The following is a 16728-nucleotide window of genomic DNA, read 5'->3' on the forward strand; positions in this document are numbered from 1 at the left end:
ATAAAAAAAGTAAGTGCAGACTCTGCCCTGGTGTTGGAAAAGGCAGATAGCAAGCAAAGTTTTCATGAAATGCTCTGCCCCTCCCTGAAAACAAAAAGAAAGGAAAAACCTAAGGTCAACTTTTGGACAAGATCTCTCTTAAAGATCTGGAACAAATACGAAAAAAGACTCTGCTCTTCATCGTACCTATTAAAATCGCCAATAGAGGGGTATTTTTCCAGACAGCAGCAAAAAAGAATAACATGCCCAAGTATAAGGACTTGTTAACGAGAACAGGTGAGCTTAAGAGTCTGCAAGTATTAAACAAAGAAGGATGGAGTACAATCAATTGAAAGCTAGACTAAAAACAGACTTTGAGATTCGAGTGGACAAAAACTCGCCTCTTAGTGATTTCGAAAACATGTTATTGCTCAAAAAACCACACTTACAGGGACAGATCTATAAACTACTTTTGAAATATGAGACTGAGTCGGAACAAGTAAAGAACTGTATGATTAAATGGGTGCAAAATTTGGGCTCCATAATTGCTATGGAGGAATGGGAATGAGTATGGATCAAAATTCCTAAACAAACCAACAGCCAGATTTTAAGGAAAAACTGGTATAAGATGTTTTATAGATGGTATATTACTCCAAAGGTTATCGCAAAAATTTCAGATAGGTTTGATAATAAATGTTGGAAATGTAATAAAGCAATAGGTTCCTTTTATCATATGTGGTGGAATTGTGAGAAAGCAAAAAAGTATTGGGCTAAAATACATATGGTGTTACAGGAAATATTTAAAATGCGATACCCAATGAAGCCTGAATAGATGTTGCTAAGTTTTCATCCAAGTGCTTTACCGAGTTCTTCTAGAATCCTCTTCTTCCATGCAACTACAGCGGCGCAGTTGGTGTGGGCGAAGCACTGGAAGGCGACTGAGACCCCAGCTATTTCTACATGGCTAGACAAACTAGCGGACTTAGCAAAAATGACAAGACTCACTAACATGGTTAATAAGAAACCACCATAAGAATATGATGAACAGTGGAGTGATTACCTGGACTTTCTTAAGAAAGACTACAGTAACTGCTAGGCTAGGACTAATATGCAATGGGAACTGACTACATATATCTTGAGATAATATCAGACTATATTATGTAAGGTATATTTGTATAGATGATGTATAGACTATGCTATAATAACTACCTATCAGCTGGTCGCCTTCTTTTTTTCTCTTTCACTTTTCTGTACTTTATATAATAACAATAAACAATAAAAAAAATTAAAAAAGGAGATGAAGAGCATGGGAACAAGCAGGCAACTCTGTGTAACACCCACAAGGGTTTCTATCAGTTCCATGAGATGTTCTTGTTTGGTATATCTTATACTTAATGAAGTCTGTCATTGAAGGGCGTGTATCATGACTAATAACATTTTTTCTATTCAAGTTTTCTAGTTTTGCCCAAAGTTGGGACCTTGAGATGGAATTAAATGCAACCTTGAGGTCCACAAAGGCAGCGTATAACGAGGCGTCTGTTTCAGGCGTATTTCTCAATTAGGTGTTGTAGGGTGATGCTGTTGTTATTGTTGTTTTTTTGAGCCTCTTGTGGCACAGAGTGGTAAGGCAGCAGAAATGTTGTTTGGGAGCTTTGCCCATGAGGCTGGGAGTTCAATCCAGCAGCTGGCTCAAGGTTGACTCAGCCTTCCATCCTTCCGAGGTTGGTAAAATGAGTACCCAGCTTGCTGCTGGGCGGTAAACGGTAATGACTGGGGAAGGCACTGGCAAACCACCCCATATTGAGTCTGCCATGAAAACACTGGAGGGCGTCACCCCAAGAGTCAGACATGAATCGGTGCTTGCACAGGGGATACCTTTACCTTTACCTTAGGGTGAGACAGTGTTTGACCATTTCGATATGAGGAATTTGCCCCTGCCTGGCCTCTCGTTGTTCATAGGTTTTAATGCTGCTTCCTCATGACGTCAACAGCAACCTGCCACTGTGCAGGATTTGGCACGAGTTTTCATCTGGTTTGATCCATCATTAAGGAAATCTGGAAAAAAAATGATTTCCCTCTCCGTGCTACAAATCAGGGCACAAACAGGGGCAAGCCTATCTGAAGGAGAAATGCATGACAGTCTTGCTAGTGTTGTGGCCGCCCTCATACCTGCCTTCCCCTCCCTGTTTCTGATTTTTTTTTAATGGTGCAGTCTGCATAGCCACAGGACTGCAAATCAATGTGCCCTCAGTACAAATTAAATGTTCTCCTTAGTGTTCATAGTAATATTGGGATTGGGCATCTAAAACACATTCTTGTTTGTGTTTTCCAGTGGTGGCGTATGAACAGGGAAAGAAGGGGTGCATGTCTCTCTATTAGCTTGCAGTCCATGCTTTTTTTTTAATATTTATTGTGAACACAATAATGGGTGTCCAGTTACCATGGCCAGCCTATAACACATCTACCCAAACAGAAAAAGAGACAAGTATCCTGAAAAGGGATCTAAGAAAATATTTTATTGTGGTGTGATCCCGTAGCAGCACGGAAGTGAAAGTTAAAAAAAAAATGTTTTCAGTTGTGGCATTTCCCCATAGCAATGGAGAAGTGCATTTTTTAAAATTAATTTCGGGATTCGGAGGGGAGGGAAGTTTGAGTCCCCAAAATAACTGCTGTGAAAGGATCAGTGGCTTGTGCTGATTGACAGTCTGAGGAGCGGGGGAAGAAGTGCAGGTTGTCCATGCTTTAGGCTTCTCCACCACCTCATCATGAAGGGAAAAGCCATGACGAGGCAGTGGGATAATGTGGGAGAGGTCTCCCATTAGGAAGTGTGCAAACACACGGTTTCCTATCACGTGTTTGCAAGCAGGGGGCGGCACATGTTTTACACCTCCATGTGGAAATGGTCTTTGAGTATCCCTCTTCCTTCTCTAAAACCAGTTTGTTCATCTATGATTATCTTTTCTTTCTCTAACCATTACTTCAATCTTACTAATCTTGTACAAAATTTACAGGTGATAGATTTATTGGCTTATAATTTGCTAGGCTATACAAGAGTGAGCTTAACATCCCTGATGACCACAGTGGGGTAGTTACTGACCTGGAGCCAGACATCCTGGAATGTGAAGTCAAATGGGCCTTAGGAAGTCTGAGCAACAATAAAGCTAGTGGTGGTGACAGCATTCCAGTTGAACTATTCAAAATCTTAAAGGACGATGCAGTAAAAGTGCTACACTCAATATGCCAGCAAATTTGGAAAACTCAACAATGGCCACAGGATTGGAAAAGGTCAGTTTACATTCCGATCCCAAAGAAGGGCAATGCCAAAGAATGTTCAAACTACCGCACCATTGCACTAATTTCTCATGCTAGCAAAGTTATGCTCAAAATCCTACAAGCTAGGCTCCAGCAATATGTAGACCGAGAACTTCCAGAAGTACAGGCAGGATTTCGAAGAGGCAGAGGAACTAGAGATCAAATTGCCATCATACGCTGGATCATGGAGAAAGCTAGGGAGTACCAGAAGAACGTCTACTTCTGCTTCATTGACTATGCTAAAGCCTTTGATTGTGTGGAGCACAACAAATTGTGGCAAGTTCTTAAAGAGATGGGAATACCAGAGCATCTTATTTGTCTCTTGAGAAATTTATATGCAGGTCAAGAAGCAACAGTGAGAATTGAACACGGAATCACTGACTGGTTCAAAATTGAGAAAGGAGTTCGGCAAGGCTGTATACTGTCGCCTTGTCTATTTAACTTGTATGCAGAGCACATCATGAGAAATGCGGGATTAGAGGAGTCACAAATTGGGATCAAGATTGCAGGGAGAAATATCAACAACCTCAGATATGCAGATGATACCACTCTAATGGCAGAAAGTGAAGAGGAACTAAAGAGCCTGTTGATGCGGGTGAAGGAGGAGAGTGCAAAAGTTGGCTTGAAACTCAACATCAATAAAACAAAGATCATGGCATCCGGCCCTCTCAATTCCTGGCAAATAGATGGGGAAGTAATGGAGATAGTGACAGATTTTATTTTCCTGGGCTCCAAGATCACTGCAGATGGGGACTGCAGCAAAGAAATTAAAAGACGCTTGCTCCTGGGGAGGAAAGCTATGGCAAATCTAGACAGCATCCTAAAAAGCAGAGACATCACCCTGCCAACAAAAGTGCGTTTAGTCAAGGCTATGGTATTCCCAGTTGCAATGTATGGCTGTGAAAGTTGGACCATAAGGAAGGCCGAGCATCAAAGAATTGAGGCTTTTGAACTCTGGTGCTGGAGAAGACTCTTGCGAGTCCCTTGGACTGCAAGGCGAACAAACCGGTCAGTCCTAGAGGAGATCAACCCTGACTGCTCTTTAGAAGGCCAGATCCTGAAGATGAAACTCAAATACTTTGGCCACCTCATGAGAAGGAAGGACTCCCTGGAGAAGAGCCTAATGCTGGGAGCGATCGAGGGCAAAAGAAGAAGGGGACGACAGAGAATGAGGTGGCTGGATGGAGTCACTGAAGCAGTAGGTGCAAACTTAAATGGACTCCGGGGAATGGTAGAGGACAGGAAGGCCTGCAGGATCATTGTCCATGGGGTCGCGATGGGTCGGACACGACTTCGCACAGAACAACAACAACAAATTTGCTAGGTCGTCCCTCCTCACATTTTTGTATACATGGGAACCACCACAGCCATTTCCTAGTCTTTAGGTAATCTTCTGAGGAATCAGTGTATATAAATAAATCAGCCAAATAGAGGGCCCACCAATTTTTGAATTCCTTAGGGAATTCTGGGGCTATCCCATCCCACCCTGGTGACTTTCCTGTCTTTAATTCAAATAAGATACTATTTAGTTATGCATGATTTTTCATACAAAACAGCTATACATGTTGCACTCCCCAATGTGGAATTCTCCCACATGGAAATGTTTTTGGTGGTGGCTGCTTGAGGTGTAATCCAATAAGTGGATGTTAGGCAGGAAGTAGTTACCTAAGTAACTACCAATAGTCTCCTTTTCTGAGGTTAATGCTGCCCTCAAAACCATGGATCTATTTGGCTTATTCCCCTTTTTGTACTCAAAGTGTTTTTGTTCTGTATTTCATAATTTGATTCATTCATGTTAACAGCTACTGCCAGAAGCAGTGAGAAGCAAGCACTGATGTCAGAACTGAAGATCATGAGTCATCTTGGGCCTCATTTGAACATTGTCAACTTGCTTGGAGCCTGCACCAAAGGAGGTACAAGTTTCATTGCATTCCCTTTACCAGACAATACCTCTGTGTTTTTGCCTGATTCCTGCTCTTGCTGCCTTTGACCATTTGTACCTTGCCTAGAGTTCATTGTCACTGTGGCTGATAGGGAAAGTCTGCCATACATTTTTGCTCCATAAGTTAATATACCGTTCCTGTTTATTCATGTGGTTGTTTCCTAAAGAGGAAGGCAACCTGCCGGTTCTCTGACTCATTTGCATAAATGAGAAAAGTACCATGCTGTGCCCACTAGTGTACTCCAAACAGCCCTCCAGAATGATTGCTCCCCCTGTCACTTATTGAATATAAAGCCATTTTACTTTCATGACAGCAATGTGTTTGAAGCCACAGTTTCCTTTCCCAAGCTTTCAGCATTGAAGTGATGTCTCACAAGAGGACATATGGGGGGATGGTGTTGTGGAAGCAATGTGGTTCCTCAGAGACAATGCATAGTCCGTGCATATTCTAATCCTCTTATCATTCTATGAATGCAGAAGTGCAAGGACTGGCAACTTTCTTTGGCTGCCAACTTTCTTCTGAAACATTTTTATTTTTTAATTTTTTAAAATTAAGACAAGACAAAACCCATCACAAGAACCACATTACAAACAACAGGAGCACTAAACACAGCACTAAGGTGGGGAGAAGGAAGAGAGGAGAAACATGAATCCATCATAGAACTGCATATTTACATCACCATTTTCCATGTATTGCTATCAGAGAGTTGAGTAGAGGTTTTCATGTAAAGTAAAAATCTTCCCTGTTTTGAGTCCCTCTAATAGTTTGAATATTACTAGTTATTTTTTTCTAATATTATAAATTGTTTCAATTTGTTCCACCAATTTTCTATACTCAGTTTATTGGCATTTTCCTAATTACATACAATTACCATTCTAGCCGCTACCAACATGAAATTTGTTAAAGTCTTGTAATTACAACATGCATTCTGTTTTTCATACAAATTAAGAAGAGCAAAAGTGGCTTAGTTTTTCCTTTGTTATAGTTTAAATTTAATTGAATATATTACTCCAGAATCTGTTCCACTTAATATTTCTGGTAAGGGCTTGGAGGAGGAGTTGGTCTCAAGTGCCACTTAGCACAATACCTACTCAGAGCGGCTGTCCCACCCCTGAGTGCCTCCTCCTCCAACTGTCTTTCCTGTCTGTCCTTGCCGTCCATCCCCTATCCCTGACCACCCCCTCCTCCTTCCACTTCCCTCTGAGGCTTGGAAGCTGCAGACCCCTGCCGCATGAGAGCTGCTCCTGGCGGTGAGTTCCCTGCAGTCTGCAGCCTTTCCAGGTCCTGGTGGGGGAGGGAGAGGCCATCCATAGAGTTCTTCCACCACAACCCTCCAATCTAGAGCCTGCTGTGTTCCTGAATTCAAAGGGCTTTGCCCTAGTCTCTTAATTATAGGGCATTCCCACCACATGTGAAGATAGGTTCCTAGTTGCCCACATCCTCTCCAACAATATTTATCTTGGGAGTGGTTAACATATGATAATCTAATAAATGTTCTGCAATGTTAATACATAATCCTCATATATTTTTCTCATCTCCCCTTAAACTCTTTTTCCCCAATCCTTATCTTCACCTCCTCCCCTTTTGGTCCTGGTGGCTGGCACTACTGCTACAACATTGGAAATAGTTTTGGGTTGCTGCAGCGACTCAAAATGCCACATAATCTCATGTCTGCCAACTATGGGTTGGACCCAGCAATCCACTCAAACAAAGATAGCAGATCTTTCTAGCTTTTCTCTCCCCCCAAGTCCTTCCTGACCCCATATAAGGTGATTCCTGAAGGCTTGGGACCTACATGAAGAAATAGCCCTGAAAGTGACTGAGTGCAATGAGGAGGGGGAAGAAGGCAACAATCTTCCCTTTTATGTCAGTGCAGCTTTCATGTCAGAAGATGAAGGAAGGGTAATATCCCCTTTCTCCTCCTCCCTACAGCACATTGGTCTATGTAGCTATTATACCATGTGTGTCCCACAGCACTGTACAAGCGGCACAAAGGGACTAATGGGGAAGATGCACAACTCACAGTGCTTTCTATTGATTAGTTACTGGTTCCTATCAATCAAGTGTATAATATTTTCAGATTAGCCCCCAAATTATTTTTTGAACAGTAGAGGTGACAAATAGATTTAAGGAATTAGATCTGATAGACAGAGTGCCTGAAGAACTATGGACGGAGGTTCGCAACATTGTACAAGAGGTAGCAACTAAAACCATCCCAAAGAAAAAGAAATGCAAGAAATCAAAATGGCTATCTGAGGAAGCTTTAGGAATAGCTAAGGAGAGAAGGGAAGTGAAAGGCAAGGGAGAAAGAGAAAGATAAATCCAACTTAATGCAAAATTCCAGAGAATAGCTAGAAGAGATAAGAATGCCTTCTTAAATGAACAGTGCAAACAAACAGAAGAAAACAATAGAATGGGGAGGAGCAGAGATCTGTTCAAGAAAATTGGAGATGTGAAGAGAACATTTCATGCAAAGAGGGGTATGATAAGGGACCAAAATGGTAGGGACCTCACAGAAGCAGAAGAGATTTAAAAAGGTGGCAAAATTCTGCAGAAGAACTATACAAGTGCGAAATTAACATCCCTGATTGCCATTGCACTCATTTCTCATGCTAGCAAAGTTATGCTCAAAATCCTACAAGCTAGGCTCTAGCAATATGTGGACCGAGAACTTCCAGAAGTAAAGGCAGGATTTCAAAGAGGCAGAGGAATTAGAGATCAAATTGCCAATATATGCTGGATCATGGAGAAAGCTAGGGAGTTCCAGAAGAACATCTACTTCTGCTTCATTGACTATGCTAAAGCCTTTGATTGTGTGGAGCACAACAAATTGTGGCAAGTTCTTAAAGAGATGGAAATATCAGAGCATCTTATCTGTCTCTTGAGAAATTTATATGCAAGTCAAGAAGCAACAGTGAGAACCAGGTGTAGAATCACTGATTGGTTCAAAATTGAGAAAGGAATTTGGCAAGGCCTATTTAACTTATATGCAAAGCACATCATGACAAATGTGGGGTTAAATAAATCACAAATTGGGATTAAGATTGCAGGGAGAAATAACAACCTCAGATATGCAGAGGTTGTTGAGTTTCATCTTCAACAACTCTAATGGCAGAAAGCGAAGAGGAACTAAAGAGCCTCTTGATCCAGGTGAAGGTCGAGAGTGCAAAAGTTGGCTTGAAACTCAACATCAAGAAAACAAAGATCATGGCATCCAGCCCTCTCTATTCCTGACAAATAGATGGGGAAGAAATGGAAATAGTGACAGATTTTATTTTCCTGGGCTCCAAGATCACTGCAGATGGGGACTGCAGCAAAGAAATTAAAAGACGCTTGCTCCTGGGGAGGAAAGCTATGGCAAATCTAGACAGCATCCTAAAAAGCAGAGACATCACCCTGCCAACAAAAGTGCGTTTAGTCAAGGCTATGGTCTTCCAAGTTGCAATGTATGGCAGTGAAAGTTGGACCATAAGGAAGGCCGAGCATCAAAGAATTGAGGCTTTTGAACTCTGGTGCTGGAGAAGACTCTTGCGAGTCCCTTGGACTGCAAGGCGAACAAATCCATCAGTCCTCGAGGAGATCAGCCAGATCCTGAAGATGAAACTCAAATACTTTGGCCACCTCATGAAAAGGAAGGACTCCCTGGAGAAGAGCCTAATGCTGGGAGTGATTGAGGGCAATAGAAAAAGGGGACGACAGAGAATGAGGTGGTTCGATGGAGTCACTGAAGTAGTCAGTGTGAGCTTAAATGGGCTCCGGGGAATGGTAGAGGACAGGAAGGCCTGGAGGATCATTGTCCCTGGGGTCATGATGGGTCGGACAAGACTTCATAACTAACAACAACAACAATTTTTTGAACAAACAAGATTTCTGTGGTAGATCCTCCAACTTTGCACCACTATTGTTAGAAGAGGGTTTTACATCCACATGTACTCTTTTACCAAAAAATATTGCAAAAATCAGATTGTCACCCAGTGTGTGTGTTGACAGCTGGCCACAGCTGCCACTGAGCCCGGTTGCTCAGCTCCATCTCCTGTGGCTGCCTTCTTCATTCCAGCCTGAAGCTGAGAAAAGGAGACCGCGGCCCTAGGATGCAACCTTGCACAGACGCAGGAGGAAGGAGGATGGCAGTGGCTGACCAAACCTAGCGCTGAGCCTTGCTTGTGCTTCCATTTCTGCCTGTCTTCAGCACCCCACTTCCTCCTTCATCCTGGGTGAGTCAGTGTCTGTCACGAGGGCAGGGATGGGGCAGGACATACGGACATCATGTAGTAATTTCTGTTTTGCTCCAGCCCTCCAATGCACCAGAACATTTGTTTCTACATCATAAAAAATGCATTTATCATGATAACATGTGGCAGGAATGAACTTGACAATAATATTACTTAACAACAATGTTAGATTTGATTTTTAATAATGAGAACTGGGGACAAAGGGAGACACAGCAATGTAGTTGTCAGTTCAGAAAGTAAAGATATGGGCCGAGAACAGAAAACAGAATGCCAAAGAATGAGGTTCTTCCCTAGCTTTCTTCCTGACATGCAGTTGTGTACATACTGAGAATTTCTTCCCCTGTTAGAAGAGTATTCAACCATTTGAGTCCCCACTTGTGATGAAAATTACTGTCAATGAAAACTAGACCATACGGGTACGAATCTGCTGAAGGTCCTGGGGCCTCGGGAGGCCCACCTGGCCTCGACCAGGGCCAGAGCCTTTTTGGTCCTAGCCCCTACCTGGTGGAATGAGCTCCTGGATAAGCTGCAGGCCCTGTCGGGACTCTCTGAGTTCCACAGGATCTGCAAAACAGAGTTCTTCCACCCGGCATTTGTTGATGCCGGGTGGGAGCCCTGGGGTTTTTGATTGGGTCCCCCTCCCCCCGAAGGCCATTTTGAATGGCAGTGCTAGACTATTGAGGAGCCTAATTTCATCCTCTAGCCGGTTTTATTCATCTTATGTTCTGCTTCAGTTATTATTTCACCTACACTGACTGATGCCCAGGATAGTGGGGATGGCTATATTAGGTTGCCCCTATTGCCATTGCCATATGAGTAAACTGTTTTAAATCATTTTATGGGGATTTTAAATTGTATGGATGCTCCTATTGTGTTAACTGTCGCAAGCCAGTTATAGGGGCAGTGGTATAAAAATCAAATTGATGATGATGATGATGATGATGATGATGATGATGATGATAAGCAAGGAAACCTGTTTTCAGGTGCCATTGATCAGAGCAGATACGCTTTTGAGAGCCAGAGTGGTATATTGGTTAACAGCAGTAGATTCTAAACTGGAGAACTGGATTTGATGTTCCACTCCTCCCATGCAGCCAGCTGGGTGTCCTTGAGCTAGTCACAGTTCTCTTAGAACTGTTCTTGTAGATCAATTCTCTTAGAGCTGATTGAGCCCCACCTACCTCACAGGGTGTCTGCTCTGGGGAGAGGAAGGGAGAAGTGTTTGTAAGCCACTTTGGGACTCCTTCAGGTAATAAAAAGCAAGGTGTAAAAGCCAGCTCTTCTCTTCTTTTCTACAGGCCCTATTTATATCATAACGGAGTACTGTCGCTATGGAGACCTGGTGGACTTCCTACATAGAAACAAGCATACTTTCCTACAATACTACAGTGAAAAAGCCAAGCAGGAAGTGGAGGTGTATGGGAATGCTGTCAATGAAGATAGGGTGCAGAGGTACTTGAGCATTAACCTCCTCTTTGTTATACATATCTTGCCATTATTCACATCCTTTTGGTCCATTAAAAAACAAACAAGACAAAAATTTCAGCATGGAGCTGGGATTTCCCTAGTATACTTTTCAGTTCTACTTATCTATGCTTGTCTTTACTTGGATGGCCCATGCTAGCTCAGTCTCATCAGATAGCAGAAGCCAAGCATGGTCAGCCCTGGTGAGTGCTTGGATGGAAGACCATGATTGTTCAACAGAGGCAGGCAATTCCAAACCTCCTCTGATAGTTTCTTGACTTGAAAACCCTATGGAGTCTTCATAAATTGACTATGACCACAACAAAACAAACAAACAAATCTAAGGCTGACTGACTCTTTTGGTATTGATATGAAAAGTATCAGTTCTTTCCATTGTAGTTTGTACAAATTACAGGACTATGGCTTACTTTTGATTTTCAATATAGTCAACATTGTAGCACTTTACTTCAAACTCTGTTCCTGAACACATATTTATTCCCCGCCAATTTTCTCTTGGGATTTGTGTAGTATATTTTCTGCATACCAATGATAAAAACTAAGGGGAGGCCATTATGTCATGTGGTTGGTCCCTCCTTATTGGTCAGCTTTCTGAAACTGGAAGTAAAAGTTCTTTAAACTGCATTTACAGTTGGGTAGCCATTCTTGCAATGTTTTTGGTCCCCCCCTCCCCCTGCATCAGTGTGCAAGGTCAAATATTGCTTACTTTCCCCATTTTGTCTGTTTCATTTTTTTAAGAAATGAAAGTAGTCTATGGATACTTTAATATTCTGCAAAATTGGGATTACTGGAAGAAAAAAAACATTGCCAGGAAAAGCTTTAAACAGAGTGTGTGCATGCTCTCTGTTGAGAATGCTTATTGCAAGGGTTTTGGCAGCAGCATGGAGGGACACTTTAAAAGCTGCCTGGGTCTCATTCTCAGGAAGAGTAGTGATTAGATTGAGTCACCTGTATGAAGAAGTAGGAATTGGAAACCCAGAGAAACCTTCTGGAATTTCACTGCTATCATTTTAATCAATATTCCATAGAGAATGCTGATCTGTAATGTTGATCTCTGTGTCATAGAATCACAAAATCATGGAGTTGGGCAGGACCTCCAGGGTCATCTAGTCCAACCCCCTGCACAATACAGGAATTTAAAAGAACTGCTATACATGATAGCAACATAAGTCTTTTAAAAAAATGTAGTTTATGATTCTGTCTCCCAACCATATTTAAAATTAATCTGAACAAGAAAAAAAATTGGTGGTAAATACCCCCCAAACAATACGCAGGCCGATATTTACAGGAAAAATAAAATACCAACTGGGCAAGTTCAGTGGGCAATTTGAGACATTTAATAACTATTTGCTATTTCCATTTTGAGATATATCCAAACCCATAGTTTGATGTTTCTCTGGCACTTTAGCTGAGGGTTTTTCTGCACACCATAAATTCAGCATCATGCTTAACATCTAAAGACACTATATTCTGGCTGCTCCGCATGATGTCGCCAACCTCCCATGTCTGGCCAGCAAACTGCTCACTACATCCACCATTTTAAAGCGTGAGTTGGTGAATCCCAAAAAGTGGATTCACCGACCAAAAAAGTGCAATCCCCCAGCAAACCACCCTCCTGCAAACAGCAGGAAAGAGGTTTGGATGGGGAAACAAGCTGTAGCCCCCGCCCTGCCCCCGCCCTCCTCCCTCCATTACCTGCCAACTGAAGCCAGCAGACTCCCCCCCCTCCCCCTGTCATCAGAAAAAGCATAATTTACTTTGGCATTCCTACCCCCATACAGCTTTCCCATTTTTGGTCCACACACCCCTGTCCTGTTCGCAGCTCTCTTTCCCTCCTGCACCGCCAGTCCATGTCAGTCCAGCGTATGATCTTGGGGGGGAGGGGGGGACGAAAAGATCCCAGCTGGAGAATTGGCCTGCCTCCAGCCGCCCACCTCCTCTGCTGAGGAGATTGAAAGGTCAGCGGGGGGAGGGGGGAGTGCCCCGCCCTTAACCCCTTCCCTCTAAGCCACGCAGTTCGAGCAGCTTGTGTGGTGCAGCGATGGCAGCTCAGGCTCACTGGAGGGAAGGGGCTGAGGGCTGGGCACTCCCCCCCCTTCCACCTCCCAAGCAGAGGCAGAGGATGGCAGACAGCTGGAGGCAGGCTGGCTCTCTGGCTGGGCTCTTTCTACAGCGCCCCTCACCCTGGCCAGGATCACATGCCAGTGCAATGTGTGGAGGGGTGGGGATAGCATGATTAAATATCATACTACTGCAGGTGGGAAGCATCCCACCATTTTGGCCACTGTGCGGAAATGGCCTGAATATTTGAAGAAATTGAGATCTATCTATGTTGACAAGAAACATTGGATAAAAACTATACTAAGTGTGAAGGACTCAGCAATAATTCTAAAAGTATCTAAATGTCTCTTTGCAATTATATATGAAATTATATATGAAAATCTTTCTATTATGGAATGTCATATGACATGCTTTCTGGGTCTCCTGAATTGCCTGGGAGACTTGTTTTTGGGGGAAGGTGCCCATTCTCACTATGCTCAATCTTCAATCTTCCCCCATCCTTTGTATTTCTTTGTAAATTACAGCCAGTCAACTCTCCAACTACTTCCGCTCCCCTTCACTGCAGGGAGCTCTGCCTTATCAGTATATTATTATTATTATTATTATTATTATTATTATTATTATTATTATTATTATTATTATTAGATTTATTTTCCACCTCTCCCGATAGGCTCGAGGTGGGTCACAACAACTAATCCCATTAAAATTCCCATTAAAACATCAATCTACTAACATGGCGACTAAAAATCCCATCCCTCCCCCAATTATCAAAGAGGTGAAGAGGAAAGGATAGGGGAGTAACGTACTTGGTTCCCAGGGGAACACTCTGAGTGTCAGAGGGATACCTTCTGGTATCCTGGAAAATCTGGATGTCTCCAGATTTCATGCTTAAATAGTTCAAAGGCACTTTTGATGTGAACCCCTTTTTCCCGCTTGTAGTTCCAGCACTGTAAAAGGCTGGCTAGAATCCTTACTCTGTGTCTCAGTCAATTTTTCGTACTGCCATGCTTTGGGATATCTATCATGCTTGGTGAATACCTTCAATAAAAGAATTTTTATCCTTTGCCTGCTCTTTGGAGTCATGTGGATTAAGTCTAAGGAATGGTTTTGCCAATGCTACTGAAACCTAAGTTCCTGACATGGAATTTGTAACTCTAATAATTTAAAATTTCAGTTTCTATGCTTTGCCATTCTTATGCCACTAAAGGTACTCTTGACTCTTGTTCTATGAGCCCTCATATATAGAAATTATCTTAAATGCTCAATTTTTGGATCTTGAAGATACACTATCACACTGTCTGAGTTTCCAAATGATAACAATTTGGTCTTAAATGTTTAGTTTTTCTGAAAAGAAAATTTGCAAAACAGTATTACTATTACATGTCTCAGAGAACTGTAAGAAAATAAAAAAGAGCACTGTGGAATCAGACCACCTAAAGACCTCAAAATAGCCTATAAACAGGTCACAGAGGCTAAAACTTAGAAGAAGAAGAAGAAGAGTTGGTTCTTATATGCCGCTTTTCCCTACTTGAAGGAGGCTCAAAGCGTCTTACAGTCGCCTTCCCATTCCTCTCCCCACAACAGACACCCTGTGGGGTGGGTGAGCCCTGATATCAGTCAGAATAGTTTTATCAGTGCTGTGGCGAGCCCAAGGTCACCCAGGTGGTTGCATGTGGGGGAGCGCAGAATCGAACCTGGCATGCCAGGTTAGAAGTCCACAATCCTAACCACTACACCAAACTGGCTCTCTTACCTGTCTTGTTGGCCTGGTATTCAAAGCAACAAGTATTTGAAGGTTCATTGCCTCTGAATATGAAAGTATGGTTTTCAATTATGTTAACAGCCATTGACAGATCTATGAATTTTATAGCCAACTAAGCTAATAGCTAAGCTATATCTGACAGTGAATAACATTAATTATACACAGCATGAAGAAGCGCTTTCATTTATCCATCCTTAAGCTACTGCCAATCATTTCCTTTGAGTGATCCTGAGTTCTATCATTATGGAAGAGAAAGAAAGTTTGTCCTCTACTAACTTTCTCCATATCAAGTGCCATTTTGCAGATCTCATCAAGTGTAATTTTATAACTTTGACTAGAAATTAAGCCAGCTGTAAATGGAATACAGCGGACGCTAGCCACCACCACCCCCCCCGGGCTGCAGCCGTTCCCAGGTGGCCGGGCAGTGCAGTCACCGACTCAGAGAGCCCGGTGCCTGGCGCGGCTGGGAATGGCTTTCTCCCCCCCCCCCCCCAGGCAGCTGCCGTTCCCAGCGAGCCGGGCAGCATGGTCGCCGGCTCTCTGTGCCAGCGACCACGGTGCTGGTTGAGTGGGAATGCTTTCTCACCCCCCCCCCCCAGGCTGCAGGTGTTCCCAGCCAGCCAAGCACCACGGTCGCCAGCTCTTCTCTGGCCGGGTGGCAGGGAAAGGCACTCCGCCCCCCCGAGGCTTCCCCCCCCTACCCAAGGCAGGGAGGTGGGAAAGATGCTACACCGGCCCTGCTTCTTTCCTGCCCTCCTGCGGCATCCACCGACAACCTGGCTTGTTGGCAGGCCGGCTGCCAATGGCAGCGGTGGGGAGAACGTGGCACATGGCGGGCAGTGGGTGGGTCGGGAAGCGCTTTGCGCCTCCCAACTTGTCAGGTCTGGGGCCAGTGGCACTGCTGGCGATTGGTGCCTTGTCACCAGAGTGACCTGCGGAAGGCTCAGTCAGCAAGCGCTTCGCGCTTGTCACTCCGGGGGAAGAGGACAATGGCCACCCTTCCCCATCCCCATTTTATTTATACCGCTCCCACGGAGCGGTTACAGATGTGGTTCCATCTTAGTAATCATTTTTCCAAACTAAAATTAATGTCACATCATCACATAACAATAATAAAAATCAGTAACCAGTTGCGATCTAATTGTTGGTGCTTACCATTGATTTCCTTTCATATTATTTTGGCTAATTTGTTTTGTTCACTCTGCCACCATTACTTAGAATTACTTCTCTATCATGTTGCATGGCAGATACTAATCAGATTTTGTATGGCTTGGTAAAATATCTTTTGCATGGTCTTCAAAGATAAAACAGAAACACTACTGAAAGGTTATCCATTATGTTTCTAAGCAGAACAAAGCCTGAGTACAGTGTTACCTTTAAGACCAAAAAAGTTTTATTCTAGGTCAAAGCTTTTGTGTGCACCTCCCAGAATAAATCTTTGTCTTAAAGATACCACTGAACTCAAACTTTGTTCTGCTGCTTCAGACCAACATGGCTACCTACCTGAATCTATATTTCTAAGCAATATGGTGGTATACAACTACCTATGTCAAAATTGAAAGGGTACAGAGGAGAGTGACGAGGATGATCTGGGGCCAAGGGACCAAGCCCTATGAAGATAGGTTGAGGGACTTGGGAATGTTCAGCCTGGAGAAAAGGAGCTTGAGAGGGGACATGATAGCCCTCTTTAAGTATTTGAAAGGTTGTCATTTGGAGGAGGGCAGGATGCTGTTCCCATTGGCTGCAGAAGAAAGGACGTACAGTAATGGGTTTAAACTACAAGTACAACGATATAGGCTGGATATCAGGAAAAACATTTTCACAGAGTAGTTCAGCAGTAGAATAGGCTGCCTAAAGAGGTGGTGAACTCCCCCTCACTGGCAGTCTTCAAGCAAAGGTTGGATACACACTTTTCTTGGATGCTTTAGGATGCTCCTACGTTGAGCAGGGGGTTGGA

General features: G+C 43.2%; 1 protein-coding gene across 2 annotated transcripts in view; it reads left to right on the forward strand.

Moving 5' to 3' along the window:
- The window catches only part of PDGFRB (platelet derived growth factor receptor beta), a 162456-nt gene that overhangs the window by 113265 nt on the left and 32463 nt on the right, over positions 1 to 16728 (forward strand). For both annotated transcript variants that reach the window (XM_077326586.1, XM_077326587.1), the window contains 2 exons: positions 5094 to 5204; positions 10765 to 10918. In XM_077326586.1, the coding sequence (XP_077182701.1) occupies positions 5094 to 5204; positions 10765 to 10918 (265 nt within the window). The remainder of the gene's footprint in view (positions 1 to 5093; positions 5205 to 10764; positions 10919 to 16728) is intronic.

Source organism: Paroedura picta, chromosome 3 (assembly GCF_049243985.1).
Source record: "Paroedura picta isolate Pp20150507F chromosome 3, Ppicta_v3.0, whole genome shotgun sequence".
Lineage (NCBI taxonomy): Eukaryota > Metazoa > Chordata > Lepidosauria > Squamata > Gekkonidae > Paroedura > Paroedura picta.